This window comes from Thalassophryne amazonica, chromosome 3, assembly GCF_902500255.1.
Source record: "Thalassophryne amazonica chromosome 3, fThaAma1.1, whole genome shotgun sequence".
Classification (NCBI taxonomy): domain Eukaryota; kingdom Metazoa; phylum Chordata; class Actinopteri; order Batrachoidiformes; family Batrachoididae; genus Thalassophryne; species Thalassophryne amazonica.
The window spans coordinates 64,889,873-64,909,018 of NC_047105.1; the positions used below are offsets into that span (position 1 = coordinate 64,889,873).

A 19,146-nucleotide genomic window follows, 5' to 3' on the forward strand; every position below is an offset into this window, starting at 1 on the left:
AGAATAATCTCATTCAAGCAAGTTCCAGATTGAAAGGAACACCAGCATGATTACTTCAGCAAACCCCGAGTGTAAACCTGAACTCTTACAACTTTGCCTCAGTAAAAGCAAATTCCACCTTGATTGGCAAACCACAGAAAATGTTGCAACTGTACTGATCAAGTGACAATAGAGCTGCATGAAAGTTGTCTTTCCACTGTCAAGCAGATATCCAGTAAAACCTGTATGTGAAATCTGTTGACTTTTGACCCTTACATAATGCAGGAAAGCTGTGTCACTGCATCATATTGCTGGATTTTTACCCACATGGGTCAAAATTCTATTCCAGAAAAGTGGAGTTTTGATCATGGTTGTGATCAACTGTACAATCCCTTATTTGAATCTGAAAGAATAATTCAGAATGCTTTATACTTTTTGGGATAGACATGGGGTGTGTAAAAAGGTTGAAATATTTTGGTTTACATGCAAACTTTAGAAAATGTATTTTCCACTTAAGTACCAGAGAAAACAAATACTGAACTTTGACAATGTGGGTATTGCACCAAAATGAAAGGCAATGCTTTATAATTTGTCAGTGACAGAATATTTATGAACAATTGGGTGAGAAGATATAAATGCTATATACCAGACAAATGATTAAACAGCTACCAAGCCCTCAGTTGTATGATTGCAAAGGAGTCCATATGTATACGAGTACAAACAGAAACACGAACATATGGTTTGACAGTTCAAGAAGGAACATAGCACTGTTTAATAGACAGAACTTTATTTTTGAGACGTCACAAACAATAGAAACTTGTATAGACAAAAAGTGTTGATGTATTCACTACAACTATCAATACCATTACTGCATTTTTTTTTAAACCAGAATTTTCATACAAATGATCAACCACTAACAAAAACCTGCACGTTGAAAAGACACTGGTCTGACAAGGAAAATCTTTACACAGTTTGCCAATTCTAACTACAAAGTAAAAACTACAACAAAAATGAGCAACTGTTACTATGCAATCAAAACTACACAGTACATCCACTGACCCCCCCCCCCCCAAAAAAAAACAAACAAAAAAAAAAAACAAAAAAAAACAACAAAAAAAAAAACAAAACCTTGTAAGAGAATTAACTGGTAAATTGGAATGCTGAGCAGTACTATGATGTTCCAGCACTGACAGAACTGTCATAACGTCTGTGACAAATTATGCCTGTACACGCCCACTCAATGTTTTTGCAATTTAACCTAAGAAAATGGAAAGGGGGCTAAAATGTTTGATTGTTAAAAAAAGGGGATGATTTATTATTATTTTTTTTTTTTAAACAAAAAGCAACCAGAGTCTTGTTGAAGTCCATCACATGAAGCGGCCAAGCCGGTACAACCGTTCATCTTCAGGCTTCGTTAACGCCCGATAGACAGCCATTCCTTTACTTCCTGTCATTAGACCTGGAGCGGCTGCAAGGTAAAGCACAACATTCAATCCACAAACTGACCGGAATGCTAAAAATCCTAGTTTCAGTTTAACTTTTATCAGAAAGCTGATGGTGGGGAAGAGGTGGAAAACAGCCACAAATCACCACACACACACCTCCCAATGCAGCAAAAGACTTTACAAAAAACACCACAAAAGTGTGTGGTGACAACTGATGACCAGAGCTACCGTGCTGGGGGTGGCTCCTCAGCAATATTGGCAAACCTGAATATCAACTAGTTTAAAGTTTCTCAGTCACATGAATTAATTTTGTATAATCATTAAATAGGATGTCAAGTTAATTTTAAAAAAAAGTAACTTTCACATAGTTAAACGGTTCACTAGACTGTGCTGTGGCAATGAGACACTGACACGCGTTCTCGAATAGGTTGTGTAATGTATGCCAAAAGTTTTGATCGTTTCCAAAAATTCTTTGAGCACTGGCATGCAGCTGTGCACAGTTTACTCACTGGCAGACCAGACTGTGTGCCAGTGCAAGGATCAAATTCATGTGTCAATGCACCTTAAGTCTGTTGTAGGCAGTTCATATTTACTGAAATTCAGAAGGTGTTAACTCACATTTTAAGTCAATTGTTCTCCAAGTAGATATTGTATGAAATTTGTGATTACACAAAAATCGGCTCAATAGCAATGAACCTGTACACTCACGACTGATCTGAAATGGCACTTGGACTTTCCTGAAATGGCCAAGTCTGTGACCTGACCTCAACCCAGAGCCTATTTATTTCTTACTGGAGAAGAGCAAAGTATCGTGGGAGGAAACTGGGCACAGGCAACCATTAACAGCAAATGATTTTCAACAAGTAATCAGACCGATGAGGGACTGCATTGAAATAGCTTTAATTCCCTACTATGTCAAAGTCTACCGGGGTTTGTTTCAATTACCATAATTGTTAGACGCAATTTATCATTTAGTGTCATTTTAGTTTGGTTGTAGAGCACTTGCCGTGGCTGATGTCACATTCTCACACTGCACATTTTCCATGCCTGAAGGAATGCACTGTGTTGCATTCATGCACCAATGTGAGTCAAACTTTCATGTATAATGGTGTATATAATGTCAGATTAGTGCCAAAATGCTTTGGTCGATTGTAATTTATTGTTTGTATTATGTCTAGAAAGACGTGTCATTTGATTTAAAACAGTGATTCGCTTTGAAGTTAGTAATTCCGAATGGACTCTAACTTGACTCAGAGCTGGAGCTGTGTGAACGGAATGCAGGCCGATTCTCGTTTCTTGCTCGCAACAAGACAAGAGTCCCAGTCAGTAACTTTAATCTGCACAAAAGTGACTCATGATTGACATCTTTAAATGGCTTTGGAACTGGAACTTCTGAAAAGCAGTGAAAGGATCCAACAAAGCAGTGGGTCACAGCACTGCTTCTTGGTTCAAGCTTCAAAGTGGAGCCGTTACACAAGTGGTTGATTACAGACATGCCGCAGAGTCTGCCAGACTAAAACTGAACATGTTTTTTGTACAGAAAATTAAGGGGTGGCAATAATTCAGTAATTCGAAGGGCTGTATAAACTTAAAATCTCAGTACCTCCTTGATCTAGAAAAGGATCTTGAAGGTTTGTGGTTCCTGTCCCGGGAGAGGGACCTCTCCCTCCTCCTGTCTCTCGAGTAGGACCTGCAAAGGCAGAAGCATAGTGTTAGAGGTTTTTGAACACCTTCAACTTTTGAGAAACATGCAATTAGATGCCACATAAAACAAAAACACCCTCAAATGTTAATGGACTGATCTGAAGGGACAGATCAAAAACACCACTGTGATACTCATTAATATCCTTCCCTTTGACTTGCTAAGTCCTGTTCATTTTCAATCTGTTCAGTTAAATGTAAGTGGGGCTGCAGTTATCAAATATTCTTGGAATTGAGAAAACTATTAGTCAAATGAAAGTACTTCTGCATTTTTTTTTTTTTTAAACATCAATAGTGGCAGGGTTCTCCCAAAGCAATTGCATGGTAAGGGCTATGAGTACTTATGTGACTAGCCCACAGTTATTATGGGGTAGGAGCACACAGTCCATTTTAAAGTCTAATTCAGATCAGCACAGGCCTCTTTCTTAAAAGGCTTTGTTTCTGCTACATTGAATAGTGCCTTATACCTTACACCTTTAGAGGAAGTGATGGTCTAGTGGTTAAGCATTGTGCTTCAGACCAGAGGATCCTCGTTTCAAATCCCAGCCTGACCGGAAAATCACTAAGGGCCCTTGAGCAAAGTCCCTAATCCCCCAGTTGCTCCCGGTATTTAGTAAGCCCCTTGTACGGCTGCACCCTGATATTGGGGTGAATGTGAGGCATTATTGTAATTGGCAAAGCTTCTGGGGAAAACCTGGTCTTGTTAGGAGAGACGGCATCCATCCCACTTTGGATGGAGCAGCTCTCATTTCTAGAAATCTGGCCAATTTTCTTAAATCCTCCAAACTGTGACTATCCAGGGTTGGGACCAGGAAGCAGAGTTGTAGTCTTACACACCTCTCTGCAGCTTCTCTCCCCCTGCCATCCCCTCATTACCCCATCCCCGTAGAGACGGTGCCTGCTCCCAGACCACCAATAACCAGCAAAAATCTATTTAAGCATAAAAATTCAAAAAGAAAAAATATAGCACCTTCAACTGCACCACAGACTAAAACAGTTAAATGTGGTCTATTAAACATTAGGTCTCTCTCTTCTAAGTCCCTGTTGGTAAATGATATAATAATTGATCAACATATTGATTTATTCTGCCTAACAGAAACCTGGTTACAGCAGGATGAATATGTTAGTTTAAATGAGTCAACACCCCCGAGTCACACTAACTGTCAGAATGCTCGTAGCACGGGCCGGGGCGGAGCATTAGCAGCAATCTTCCATTCCAGCTTATTAATTAATCAAAAACCCAGACAGAGCTTTAATTCATTTGAAAGCTTGTCTCTTAGTCTTGTACATCCAAATTGGAAGTCCCAAAAACCAGTTTTATTTGTTATTATCTATCGCCCACCTGGTCGTTACTGTGAGTTTCTCTGTGAATTTTCAGACCTTTTGTCTGACTTAGTGCTTAGCTCAGATAAGATAATTATAGTGGGCGATTTTAACATCCACAGAGATGCTGAGAATGACAGCCTCAACACTGCATTTAATCTATTATTAGACTCAATTGGCTTTGCTCAAAATGTAAATGAGTCCACCCACCACTTTAATCTTAGATCTTGTTCTGACTTATGGTATGGAAATTGAAGACTTAACAGTATTCCCTGAAAACTCCCTTCTGTCTGATCATTTCTTAACATTTACATTTACTCTGATGGACTACCCAGCAGTGGGGAATAAGTTTCATTACACTAGAAGTCTTTCAGAAAGCGCTGTAACTAGGTTTAAGGATATGATTCCTTCTTTATGTTCTCTAATGCCATATACCAACACAGTGCAGAGTAGCTACCTAAACTCTGTAAGGGAGATAGAGTATCTCGTCAATAGTTTTACATCCTCATTGAAGACAACTTTGGATGCTGTAGCTCCTCTGAAAAAGAGAGCTTTAAATCAGAAGTGTCTGACTCCGTGGTATAACTCACAAACTCGTAGCTTAAAGCAGATAACCCGTAAGTTGGAGAGGAAATGGCGTCTCACTAATTTAGAAGATCTTCACTTAGCCTGGAAAAAGAGTCTGTTGCTCTATAAAAAAAGCCCTCTGTAAAGCTAGGACATCTTTCTATTCATCACTAATTGAAGAAAATAAGAACCCCAGGTTTCTTTTCAGCACTGTAGCCAGGCTGACAAAGAGTCAGAGCTCTATTGAGCTGAGTATTCCATTAACTTTAACTAGTAATGACTTCATGACTTTCCTTGCTAACAAAATTTTAACCATTAGAGAAAAAATTACTCATAACCATCCCAAAGACGTATCGTTATCTTTGGCTGCTTTCAGTGATGCCGGTATTTGGTTAGACTCTTTCTCTCCGATTGTTCTGTCTGAGTTATTTTCATTAGTTACTTCATCCAAACCATCAACATGTTTATTAGACCCCATTCCTACCAGGCTGCTCAAGGAAGCCCTACCATTATTTAATGCTTCGATCTTAAATATGATCAATCTGTCTTTGTTAGTTGGCTATGTACCACAGGCTTTTAAGGTGGCAGTAATTAAACCATTACTTAAAAAGCCATCACTTGACCCAGCTATCTTAGCTAATTATAGGCCAATCTCCAACCTTCCTTTTCTCTCAAAAATTCTTGAAAGGGTAGTTGTAAAACAGCTAACTGATCATTTGCAGAGGAATGGTCTATTTGAAGAGTTTCAGTCAGGTTTTAGAATTCATCATAGTACAGAAACAGCATTAGTGAAGGTTACAAATGATCTTCTTATGGTCTCGGACAGTGGACTCATCTCTGTGCTTGTTCTGTTAGACCTCAGTGCTGCTTTTGATACTGTTGACCATAAAATTTTATTACAGAGATTAGAGCATGCCATAGGTATTAAAGGCACTGCGCTGCGGTAGTTTGAATCATATTTGTCTAAGATTACAATTTGTTCATGTAAATGGGGAATCTTCTTCACAGACTAAGGTTAATTATGGAGTTCCACAAGGTTCTGTGCTAAGACCAATTTTATTCACTTTATACATGCTTCCCTTAGGCAGTATTAGACGGTATTGCTTAAATTTTCATTGTTACGCAGATGATACCCAGCTTTATCTATCCATGAAGCCAGAGGACACACCAATTAGCTAAACTGCAGGATTGTCTTACAGACAAAGACATGGATGACCTCTAATTTCCTGCTTTTAAACTCAGATAAAACTGAAGTTATTGTACTTGGCCCCACAAATCTTAGAAACATGGTGTCTAACCAGATCCTCACTCTGGATGGCATTACCCTGACCTCTAGTAATACTGTGAGAAATCTTGGAGTCATTTTTGATCAGGATATGTCATTCAAAGCGCATATTAAACAAATATGTAGGACTGCTTTTTTGCATTTACGCAAAATCTCTAAAATCAGAAAGGTCTTGTCTCAGAGTGATGCTGAAAAACTAATTCATGCATTTATTTCCTCTAGGCTGGACTATTGTAATTCATTATTATCAGGTTGTCCTAAAAGTTCCCTAAAAAGCCTTCAGTTAATTCAAAATGCTGCAGCTAGAGTACTGACGGGGACTAGAAGGAGAGAGCATATCTCACCCATATTGGCCTCTCTTCATTGGCTTCCTGTTAATTCTAGAATAGAATTTAAAATTATTCTTCTTACTTATAAGGTTTTGAATAATCAGGTCCCATCTTATCTTAGGGACCTCGTAGTACCATATCACCCCAATAGAGCGCTTCGCTCTCAGACTGCAGGCTTACTTGTAGTTCCTATGGTTTGTAAGAGTAGAATGGGAGGCAGAGCCTTCAGCTTTCAGGCTCCTCTCCTGTGGAACCAGCTCCCAATTCAGATCAGGGAGACAGACACCCTCTCTACTTTTAAGATTAGGCTTAAAACTTTCCTTTTTGCTAAAGCTTATAGTTAGGGCTGGATCAGGTGACCCTAAACCATCCCTTAGTTATGCTGCTATAGACGTAGACTGCTGGGGGTTCCCATGATGCACTGTTTTTCTCCTTTTGCTCTGTATGCACCACTCTGCATTTAATCATTAGTGATCGATCTCTGCTCCCCTCCACAGCATGTCTTTTTCCTGGTTCTCTCCCTCAGCCCCAACCAGTCCCAGCAGAAGACTGCCCCTCCCTGAGCCTGGTTCTGCTGGAGGTTTCTTCCTGTTAAAAGGGAGTTTTTCCTTCCCACTGTAGCCAAGTGCTTGCTCACAGGGGGTCGTTTTGACCGTTGGGGTTTTACATAATTATTGTATGGCCTTGCCTTACAATATAAAGCGCCTTGGGGCAACTGTTTGTTGTGATTTGGCGCTATATAAAAAAAAATTGATTGATTGTAAAGCGCTTTGAGCATCTGATACAGATGGATAAGTGCTATATAAATGTCCATTTACACCAATTATGTAAACATGTCTTCTACTGTTTTTTTGTGGAAGCATTACAGTGCCACATACAAACATGGCATATATGCAGTAAAACTAGTCTAAACCATGAAAAGTATAAACCGGAAATTCTCACACACCAGACAAAAACAAGAGCCCCAATGCTTTTGTATGGTTTTCCATGTAATAAAGACCGTATATTACGTATTTTCGCTCACATCAGACAAAATGTCCTGCCCAACCGCAATGTCTTCCCATTAAAAACCCCTTTGCATATACCAGACAGAGCAGTGTGGACAAGCCCAGTAACAGAGATATGAAATTAAAGCTCAGCACAGTTTTTTCTAAACCATACAGGCACAGGACCCCATATTCTGACGTGCTGCTAAAACACAAAAGGCTGCGACCACTTATGTTTTCACTACTGTCTATCCAGAAGCAACGATCAGACTTTAGGATTACTCTAGAGTGGACTTCAGTTTTGACCCAGTCATTAAAAGGCAGGTCCTGATTCAGGATTCTCTGTAGATCCTTTGATACAGGAGTGGCCAAGTTCGGTCCTCGAGAGCCACATTCCTGACACCCTTAGTTGTCTCCCTGCTCCAACACACCTGAATCCAATGAAAGGCTCATTAATAGTCTCCTAACGAGTCTTTCATTGGATTCAGGTGTGTTGGAGCAGGGAGACAACTAAGTGTCAGGAATGTGGCTCTTGGGGACCGAACTTGGCCACCCCTGCGATGCCTCCAACATGAGAGATGTCAATTGAAACAAAGGAGAGGATTATCAGACTCTTAAGAGGGTAAATCATCACGCATGTTGCAAAAGATGTTGGTTGTTCACAGTCAGCTGTGTCTAAACTCTGGACCAAATACAAACATGGGAAGGTTGTTAAAGGCAAACATACTGGTAGACCAAGGAAGACATCAAAGCGTCAAGACAGAAAACTTAAAGCAATATGTCTCAAAAATGCACAACAAATGAGGAACGAATGGGAGGAAACTGGAGTCAACGTCTGTGACCGAACTGTAAGAAACCGCCTAAAGGAAATGGGATTTACATACAGAAAAGCTAAACGAAAGCCATCATTAACACCTAAACAGGAAAAAACAAGGTTACAATGGGCTAAGGAAAAGCAATCGTGGACTGTGGATGACTGGATGAAAGTCTGATGAATCTCGAATCGGCATTGGGCAAGGTGATGATGCTGGAACTTTTGTTTGGTGCCGTTCCAATGAGATTTATAAAGATGACTGCCTGAAGAGAACATGTAAATTTCCACAGTCATTGATGATATGGGGCTGCATGTCAGGTAAAGGCACTGGGGAGATGGCTGTCATTACATCATCAATAAATGCACAAGTTTACGTTGATATTTTGGACACTTTTCTTATCCCATCAATTGAAAGGATGTTTTGGGATGATGAAATAATTTTTCAAGATGATAATGCATCTGGCCATAGAGCAAAAACTGAAAACATTCCTTGCAAAAAGACACATAGGGTCAATGTCATGGCCTGCAAATAGTCCGGATCTTAATCCAATTGAAAATCTTCGGTGGAAGTTGAAGAAAATGGTCCATGACAAGGCTCCAACCTGCAAAGCTGATCTGGCAACAGCAATCAGAGAAAGTTGGAGCCAGATTGATGAAGAGTACTGTTTGTCACTCATTAAGTCCATGCCTCAGAGACTGCAAGCTGTTATAAAAGCCAGAGGTGGTGCAACAAAATACTAGCGATGTGTTGGAGCGTTTTTGTTTTTCATGATTCCATTATTTTTTCCTCAGAATTGAGCGATTCCATATTTTTTTCCCTCTGCTTGGTCTAAAAAGTAACCGTTACTGACTGCCACAATTTTTTTTTCCTGATTTCTTAGTGTTTCTTAAAGCCAGAAAGTTGCCATTTGAAATGACTTTAGTTTTGTGTCATGTCTGTGATCTGCTTTTTTTCCTACAAAATTAAACAACTGAATGAACATCCTCCGAGGCCGGTGATTCCATGATTTTTGCCAGAGGTTGTACATATAACAGATTTTGCCTGCTTTATACGTAACAGATTTCAATTATAACAGACAAAATTCGCTGGTCCAAGTTTTACTGAATTACAACAGTTTCAGCCCTAAATTTAAGGCTGACACACTCAAAACCTCGTTCCACTTGGGAATATGGCATTTCCGATTCAGAAACTCTTCTTGCAGTAAATCACTAAAGAGACAATAGACCTACCTGCTTCGACTGCGGCTGAAGCTCCTCCTGCGTGGAGATCTGAAGGGAAAATATAATGAAGTTAAGCATAAGGACATTCAATAATAACCTGTCGAGCCCAAGACCATTACAATTCTTTATTACCTGGACCTCATCTATTTGTCTCACCTCAGTAACTCATTCAACAAAGTCTTAGGCACCCCCCCAAAGAGAAAATGATCAAATTAATGGCATTGACCCATTGCATCAAAGATGAAGGGCCATCAGTAATATGTCTATTATCTGCATTTCAGAACAATGAATACTCAACACGACCCCATAATAAACAGGATCATTGGTAAAAATAAATAAATAATTTTCACCCGATACAGGCTAGTGGAAATTTCTCTGAGACGTACACAAATGAAACACTTTTTGAAGCACTGCCTACCAATGTACCTACAGTACTGGATTTGCCTGCATAAAAAGTAGGGACAATGTAAAACCCAAAATGACTCCACAGGGCAACAATTCAGGTTGTGTTGTCACCAATCTCAGTTTGCATTAATTTTTTTCTCATGTCTGCTTGAAATGGAGGCATGCCATGTATCACATTCTCTCAACCTCAATTTTTGTTTAATTATATTGATTCTGGTCTTAAAATAGATACAATTTTGTTGTTGTAGAAACCAACACCGATACCATAACCATTGTATTTCCTGCTAACCAACATACTGCTTGTAGACAGACTAATGTGCAAGCGATGCACAAAGGCCATCACATGTATGAAACTGGCCAATCTAAGGGGAGAAAAAAAAAAAAAAGATTTAATAGAAAATGCAAGTTTTAGGAAGGATGTCAGACATGGCCAGGCCACTACATAATAATCCCAACCATTACGCACAGAGGGAGAGAAGAAACCAGGACTAACTACATAATTGATATTTAAATTTTTTTTTTTTTAGAAATGTTGCTGACTTTTTTGGCCCATTCCATTTCCATACAAGGAGTTACATAATGAGGGGGGAAAAAAAAAAAAAAAAAAAAAAAAACCCAGACCCAAAAACCTATGATAAAAAAAAAAAAACTTACACCAGCTGTTTCTTCACTTTCAAAACTAATCAGCAGTGTACTGAATGAAGCAGGAAAACTTACTAGTATTTTTGGTTTTCAACAAGCTAGATATGACGAAAGGGAGGCAGACTGTCGGCCGGGTAGGTAGAAATGGCTGAATGGGACTGGCCAGATGCTGCAAGGTGATTAGGTGGCAGGCAGATGGGGCTGGCTGTAGCTTTTTTCCTGCTTTAATTGGTTAGCCGAAGGCTGCTGCTGGCAGGTAGACATTTGGGAATGTAATACGCCGATTGGTCGGGAATGAGAGGTGGGCCGCTGCCGTTTGGGTTAAGGTTGAAGGAGGAGGAGGTTGAGAACGGCATGCTGAGGAGCCAGTGGGCTGGTGCAACCTGACGACTGGCCATGCCCGGGTCATGTGACAACATCAGTCAAGCTGATTGGGGCACGATGGTCAGAAGACGCATGATGCTGAAAGAAGACTAGTTGACTGACTCAGAGGGTGGTGAGAAGAGGCATGGTGGTGTCTCTGCAACGGGTTTCATTCTTATTAATATAAATGGAAAATAAGCATCCTCAAATAAGAAAAAAAAGCATCACAATTGACATGTTCATCCCTCCAAATCTCAAACAAATTATTTAGATAGATACAGGAATTCTTAAATCTTATTTTTTGGGTTAAAATAGCTAATTCTTCTAGACTACAAAGATATTTTCCACAAAGAAATATTAGTGACAAATTCTACAAGTCTGGCAGGCCAGATTTAACAGTTATTCAGCATAATATCCTATTCTTAAATCAAGTTTAAATGCATGATCATGATATGAATGTGTAGGTCTCCCCCCCCCCAAATGACCAAAATGCCAATGAAGATTAATGTGCTGGTTTTAGACAACGCAATGATCTAAAACTTTGCAATTGAACAAAATACTAGTAACATTTGAAAAGGTACACACTAGAGGCAAGAAAAAAAAAAGTCTAAATAGAAACATTATGGTTAAAAGTGGAATCTGCAAGTAAACAAACATGGTTAACGTACAACAAAAAACACATTTGCCCCTAAAAGCTCACATCAAACAAGAAATATATGGGTCACCTTCGTCTGGGTGGAGGGCTACGACGCCTGAATTCATCTCTGGGCCGCCTGCTCCAATTAGGGGGAGGGCCACGATTCCGGCTACGTTTCTCACCATTGGACAGCTCTACTCGCACACGACACCCACACAATGTTCTATAGAGGGGAGTACAAAAAATTAAATATATAAAAAAAAATTCTCAATCATACAAAATGATACCCTGTCATACTAGGTGCGTGCATGTATTAAATTTGTGTAGTAAAACCTTTGTAATTAAACACTTGCATGGCGACTACCCATTTACCCATCATATAAATCATACCTGTTTAAAAAAAAACACCCCTGCCTCTTAAAGAGGGGAAGACCCACATAAGAGTCTCACTCTTTATATTCACAATTTACATAATTTATATGATCAGCACTTTAATATGGATTTAGCAGTGTTGTGGTGTCTGTCTCTTCTCTCTCTCCGTGTGCGCATGCATATATACATATAAATATACACAGACAGTTTCATTATTTTATTCTCTTTAGTGCTGTGATTCCTGGAAATGGCCCATTTAAATAGCTATTATTATTGAATGTGCTCGGTTCTTTTTTGTTAGCCTGTCATCAGTTTTGCTGGATGATGTATTGCCTCAGAAAATTGTCAGATATTTTAAGAAAATGTTATGCCAATATATTGGATTTTTGAGATTACAAATCCCACTTGTTAAAAAAAAAAAAAAGCCATAAGAGCCATACAAGTCTCCTCTCCGCAACCCCCCCCCCCAACTTTGTCAGCTCTTGCAGGACACCCCCCAAAACAAAAACAAAAAACAGTGTTCGTGATTGAGAAACCAAAGCTTTTTCAATCACTGAATCAATATGAAGCAACCGTATTATAGTATTTGATACAAGCAAGTGGCAAAAAACAAACATGGCAACATCTGCTGTCCAATCTCCAACATTTGCATGAAACAAAAGGCAAGGTGTCATTAAGCAGTTATGTGACATTATCTTTTCTTTTAAAGACAAATATACTTGTGTTATATTGTGATTGTGCCATCAAAAATACTGTATGTAATAGATCAATCCTTGTGCAACTAGCGACTGTTATGACAATAGTTAGGCTAATAGGAAATTACTGTAATGATAATACAGGCAATGCATACCCAAAATTAGTGACCCAAATTTCAAAATAGACGAATGCCTTAGTTCCCAATGGGTCATTTTCTTTATGTGATGGGCCCTTCTGAGACGTCAATGGGTCTCTGCAAAGAGAAGTACCTTTCCACTTTTGTTACTCACCTCCCATCAAGCTCTCGCACAGCATCAGTTGCATCTCTGGGGTCTTCAAATTCCACAAAAGCAAAACCCGGGGGATTCCTGGCCACCCAGACACTGCGGAGCGGCCCATAGTAACCAAATGATCTCTCCAACTCAGTTTTATTTCCATTGTTGCCCAAGTTTCCAACATAGACCTTGCAGTCTAGAGGACAATCCCGGTGCATGACTCAATCTGAAACAATTAAAAATAAATAAAACATTAATACAGGAGACACCAAAAGCCTCTAAGTGAGTTTCCTCTGAATAGTCCATACAGTATGCAAATGTAGACAAATGGACAATTTGCATTCCAAAAACTGACCAACAGTTTTGGAAGGAGTGACTTCAGGCACTAGACCCTTTCCCAAATTTGAGTGACAATAACTATGAGACTTGTATCCTAAGGTTTCTTTTTGTTCTGCTCTGACATTTCCACATATATCCAGTGGAGAGTGCATAGTGCTACAGCTGAACCCTAAACCACCATGTAGCGATTGACAATGTATTGCAATACTACTACCACCAAGTGTCAAGTGAGAGACTTGTAACCACTTTGAATTTTGGCAGAAATAACATGACATTTTCCCACAAAATCTACAATCATGCATCTACAGAAAACAGGAACACTGCAGTGCTACATTCATATGTCAGCAGCAACCAGCAGACAAAACCCAGATGTTCCATTGTTTTAAATGAGAGGTTAATTGGAAAATTCTGCCACCTTTGGCTGTGACAGCCAAGCAGCAGTATGACACTTGCTGTCAAAAGTTAAACCAGAAAACGGACATTTACCTTGAATGAGAAAGAAAAACTAAAGAGGATTATTTAACTGCAAACAGTTGTCTTTGTTTTGAATAAGTAAACATGAAAAATCTGTGTGATATTAAAATCAGGTTTAATGTGAATAAATTCTGATCACATCTTAATTATGTTGCTGCCCTGGATTCATTCAGCTAAATTAAAACAGGAGTTATTTTTCTCCAGAAATTTAACCCTGTTCAGAACTTTAGTGAGCACAGCATGGAGAAAGCAATTGCCATGGGGTCCAATGGACCCCAAAAGCTCTGAATAGGGTTAAACCCACTCTCAACCCTTTCTGGGTAAACTCAGTGCAGAAGTAGCTACCAGTTTCCTGGGCATGCACACATAGCAAATATATAAAGCTGCTCAGTGGTAGACACAGCTATCCGAAAAGTTAGCTTCAACAACCGATGATCCTCTAACTGAAAAGCTAATGCTAAACCTCTAAAGATTTTAGCAGAAGTTACAGCTAACCACTACCTTTTAGAATTGACTCAGTACACTGTCAGCTAATGATAAGCCAGCTTCAAGTTTAAGCACCACAGGAGCTTCTGAGTAAATTCAAAGGTGATCACAAACCCAAAATGAACACAAAAAATAAAAATGAAACTGACATGTTTTTGGTGGGGAAGCACACGAGGTGTAGATCTTACCTGTTGCATTGACGCAACACAGGCAAGCCGTTCCTAATTTGTTAAACTACTGCTGCAATGCATCATGGGAGTTCAGGTTTTTGTTTATTATCGTTATTGTAGCACATGTTGGTTTAGCAGTGTTAATGTTACAGATATGTTGCATCTTTCTAGTTCAAGTAGACTAGTCGGTTCACAGCCTGGATCCACCAGAGAACTGAAAATGGCTGTAGTGTGCACCAACGCTCCCTACCCAACAAGGTGGCACTTGAGAGATGCCACAAAGAGGAATAAGCGAAACTGCCCATGGATTCACCAAGCTTGTGGCATCATATCAAGGAGACTTGAGGCCGTAATTGCTGCCAAAGGTGCATTAAAAAAAAAAAAAAAAAAAAGTAAAGTCCGTCACAGCCTTTATGTACATGTGATTTACATAAAATGTCGAAGTGAAGCACTGAATATTTTCTGGATACACTGTACTGCCTTTTCATTCAGAGTTCAGGAGCCCCATGCACCGAGTAGTACCACTGAACATATTTGGAAATGTCACCTAGGTGTAGCCACTGTTTTGGGGCTATAAATGACCTGTAGCCATTTCATTTTGGAAAGGCACTGTCCAGTACAATGTTCTGATGTAAGAATATGGCTCTAAACCTGATGCCTCAGCTGCCTTGCAACCTTGGAAAAATTACCCAATCTGGGGGGGAATCTTATTTTAATTTATATAGCACCAAATCACAACAAAGCTGCCTCAAGGCACTTCACACAAGTAGGGTCTAACCAAACGGTGGGCAAGCATATTCCACGAAGGGCCAAGACACTGCAGGTTTTCCTTGTTACCAACAACCTCAACAGGTAATTTCATGAATGATCAGGTGTATCAGCGGGTGACTTCAGGTGTTTATGCTGAGGGGAGAATCTCCTCAGCAAACCCAACTGCTGAGGTGATTGGTTGCAAGGAAAGTGTACTGTGTTGGCCCTTGTTGCCCACAATACTGCCGTTTTTGCGCATTCCCGGAAGTGCTGCACAATAGAATCCCAATGCAGAATATTTTGCAGTCACATTACAAAGAACAAGCTAAAACTCGAAGATCTAATAAAGGCTATAGAAAAAAAATTCAGATTGTAAATGTCTGCAGACGCATAATAGCGTCCTATTCAGAACTATTCAGAGTACTGATTGTTGTATTGAGAGGAGAAGAAAAAAAAGAATTGTTCATCGTTTCCGGACTCTGGCGACATAATTTACTCTTATCTTCCTATATGGACAACTTCGCGACCTAAAATTAAACGTGTTATAAAAAATAAAGCTAAACAGATAATCCAGTACCCACGACTAAAAAACGTTAAATATACAATACTACTGCTGGGACGCAACTAAGCGATTACTGTTTCGATGCAGGGAGGCACCATTAATAAGTGTACGCCAGCTAGCTAAAACATAAAATGGCTGTCGTTCTTGAGGCCTAACAACACAACGGCAACCTCATTAAAACACGCACTATTCATAAAACAAACGAAACCCTTCAAACTAGTAAACATTACATAACCCAAATGCAGAAAAACATATTAAAAAGCTACCGAATTGGTTGCAATTCAAAGAGGATTCCGCGCTGATGTAGAAGATGAAGCTGCAGGCGTCGTCGTCGGTAGAAAATGGCGCGAGGCGAAACACGAGCTTCTTCTTCACCACAACGCGGCAAACAGGAGGGCGGGGCTACCGGGAGGGCGGAGCAAATATTTCCATTACGTAGGTCTCTATTTCCATTGTCTTCGACACCACAAGAGAGTGCTGCAGCTTCCGGAATGCCTAAAATGCAGGCATTTTATGGAAGACAGGTGATGTTACATTTATACCAAGCTTTAAACAAGTCCCGAAGTACATTTCACAAAAGATGCAGCAGCAATATACTCGACGCTTGATTTGTTTTGCTGCTGTCACGTGATCGCTAACGTGGAAGCTCTTCATTTGTTTGCAAACACGTGGCGTTTTCACAAACTGATTTAACGGAAGAGACGCTGTCATTATTAATCGTTTTTTATATTAGAACACTGCCATTCAGAGTATTTAACCTGCTGAGGATTTGAAGGACAAATACATAGCTTTGTATTTAATCCACTAGATGGCGGATGCAGCCTGTGAGCTGCTGACAGGCAGCCGCCATCTTGTTTAGCGTTATTGTGCGTCGTCAGGCGTTAGATTAAAAATCGATGATTCACTGACTTAAACTTGAGTTAAAGTGATCTGAAAATATCATGTTGTGCATCATTCGGGTACAGCAACTAGCTGACAAGGATTGTGGAGTGAGCTTTCATAATTAATGATGTTAAGAAATGACTAAAATTGCTGAATAAAGGTTAGAAAATGATTGTGTGTCGATCTGTATTCTGTGAAGCAGTGACTTGTTTTACTGCCTGAATGCTTTGTGATAAATATCGCGCCATTCGATTAGCGATTCAATTAGAAGTCTCACTTTCAGCAGTCTCAATGAATCCCTTTTTAATTAGCCTGTCTTTTTCTTCCATCCTGAGATATTCTGTAAGAGCAAATTCATAGGATGAAAATGATTTTTGCCTTAATTTGGTGGGTCACATGACAGTTGCTTTGAGATTGAATATACATGAATGAGATTAATTTCACTGTGATATACTCCATATTCCAGTGTAGTGTTTTCAGATTTCTTTCAACTTGATCCATAAGTTATTGAATAATCTGGCTGGTGTGGCCGTTTCATTTTATTTTATTTGAAAATTTTTGCAGATAAGTGCTCTGTAAAAGCGGTGCTGCAGATGGGTTAAGAGCAGTCTTTAATATTAATATCTTTAATATGATGCATATGAAGCTCTTACTTTCACCCCAGAGTATTTACCATCTTTAACTTAACTTCATAATGACATTAAGGATCAGACTAGTATCTTGTGTCATGGCAGACAGTGTGTGTTTGACAAACTGATGGAATTATTTTCTGTCTCGATAAAGATAATGACTTCAGTGGTCGGGATAGTATAAACAAAATTCATAACTCCAGGTGAACTCTTCACGACATCTGGACTGGGATGAACAAATTAATTCAAGTCTATTATATAAATAGTCTGATCCTCTTATGTATTTGCTTTGACAAATAGTGCCTGTACAAATGGGGGACTGAGTTTGAATAAATGTAACAGCACAGTACTAGCACGGGAAACATTGATCATGAGCATGAATTTCTATTTATGTCTGGTTATCGAACTTTAACCAAGATGATGGCGCTCTGGCAACAGCCAGCAAATGAGTGGATCGGCCTGAGGCTCAGCACTCTCCTCGATTCATGCCGGTCGTTTCGAACTGATTTAATTGTTCACAATGTTAACAAAGGGAGATCTGGCTGAACCAGAGGAGCGGTGCACATATTGAGCACATCTTGTGAATGCCAAAATGAATACCAGAGAAAAAAATTCCCCGAGATACGCTTAAAGATGACAAATGACAGATATCAGTATCCAAAAGTGTATAGATTTTCTATGGCTTTATTTTGTGGCAGTTTTTTGGGACACCCTGTACATAATATATACTGCCAAGGATAACACAAAAAAGCTTACAAAATAGAGTACTTATACCCTTTAACATACCACATCCAGATCATCAGTTTTGCAGCCATTTTTCTTTACCCAGGTCAGAAGATGGACACAAGAACATTTCCAAATCCCCAAATATTCCTTGGAATTCATTTAAATCAGTCAGCAATACACACAAAGAGTATAGTAAGTTTGTTTCGAGCAGGCTCACTTCAAAATCACAGTAATATTAAATATATGAAGCAGACGATACATGGTTAAAATGAGAAATTTGTGCTGCAATTTACCAGCGAGCACGGGGGAGACTCAGACCTATATTCAGTCTGTTTTTGATTTTAAAAAGTCCTTCTTTGTGCAAGTCTACCCCAAGCTGTAATATGTAGTAATAACTGGTGGAAGTGTAAATATGTACAGAGAACAGAACAGAAAGCCTTTATTATTAGTGTATAGTGCTGCATACATACATCTGATGTAGACATTGTACAGTACACTATGTTAGCAAAATAGTTAAAGAACACCTCATTCAATTTTGAGCAATCTTGACACGTACAATGTATCAATGGATGCAAAAAAGTGTCAAATTATTTTGATTACAATTGGTAAACAATCAAGATCAGAGGTTAAGGTCAGGTGGAAGGTGCTGCAGGAGTATGGAGAGAGGGGGTCGGTCCTTTCTCAGGGCCATCCAAACTCTGTACTCACAAAGCGAGAGCTATGTTCGGGTTGTTGACAGTAAGTCGGACTCGCTTCCGGTGGAGGTTGGCCTCCGCCAGGGCTGCGCCTTGTCACTAATCCTGTTTGTGATATTCATGGACAGAATAGAGACGTAGTCGGGGGGGGAGGATCTTCAGTTTGGTGGGCTCAGGGTCTCATCACTGCTTTTTGCAGAGGGTGTGGTCCTGCTGGCTTCACTGGCCTGTGACCTCCAACACTCACTAGATCGGTTCGCAGCAGAGTGTGAAGCGGTTGGGATGAGGATCAGCACCTATAAATCTGAAGCCGTAGTTCTCAGCAGGAAACTGATGGATTGCCTACTCCGGGTAGGGAATGAGGTCTTACCCCAAGTGAAGGAGTTCAAGTAC

The 19,146-nt window shown here is 39.6% G+C and overlaps 1 protein-coding gene across 2 annotated transcripts in view; it reads right to left on the reverse strand.

Annotated features, from left to right (window-relative positions):
- srsf3b (serine and arginine rich splicing factor 3b) overlaps window positions 1-16,237 on the reverse strand; it is a 22,285-nt gene extending 6,048 nt beyond the window's left edge. The window contains exons 1-6 of one of the 2 annotated variants that reach the window (XR_004559572.1): window positions 16,088-16,237; window positions 13,056-13,266; window positions 11,786-11,920; window positions 9,660-9,698; window positions 3,028-3,114; window positions 1,317-1,447 (exon numbers count right to left, since the gene is read on the reverse strand). Coding sequence is in view for 1 of the 2 variants with exons in the window: in XM_034166577.1 (XP_034022468.1) it covers window positions 1,420-1,447; window positions 3,028-3,114; window positions 9,660-9,698; window positions 11,786-11,920; window positions 13,056-13,258 (492 nt within the window). In the remaining variant the exon portion in view is untranslated. Of the gene's footprint in view, window positions 1-1,275; window positions 1,448-3,027; window positions 3,115-9,659; window positions 9,699-11,785; window positions 11,921-13,055; window positions 13,267-16,087 lie in introns of those variants that run through there. The other variant, XM_034166577.1, reaches the window with a different exon arrangement.
- Between the last annotated feature and the right edge of the window lie 2,909 nt (window positions 16,238-19,146).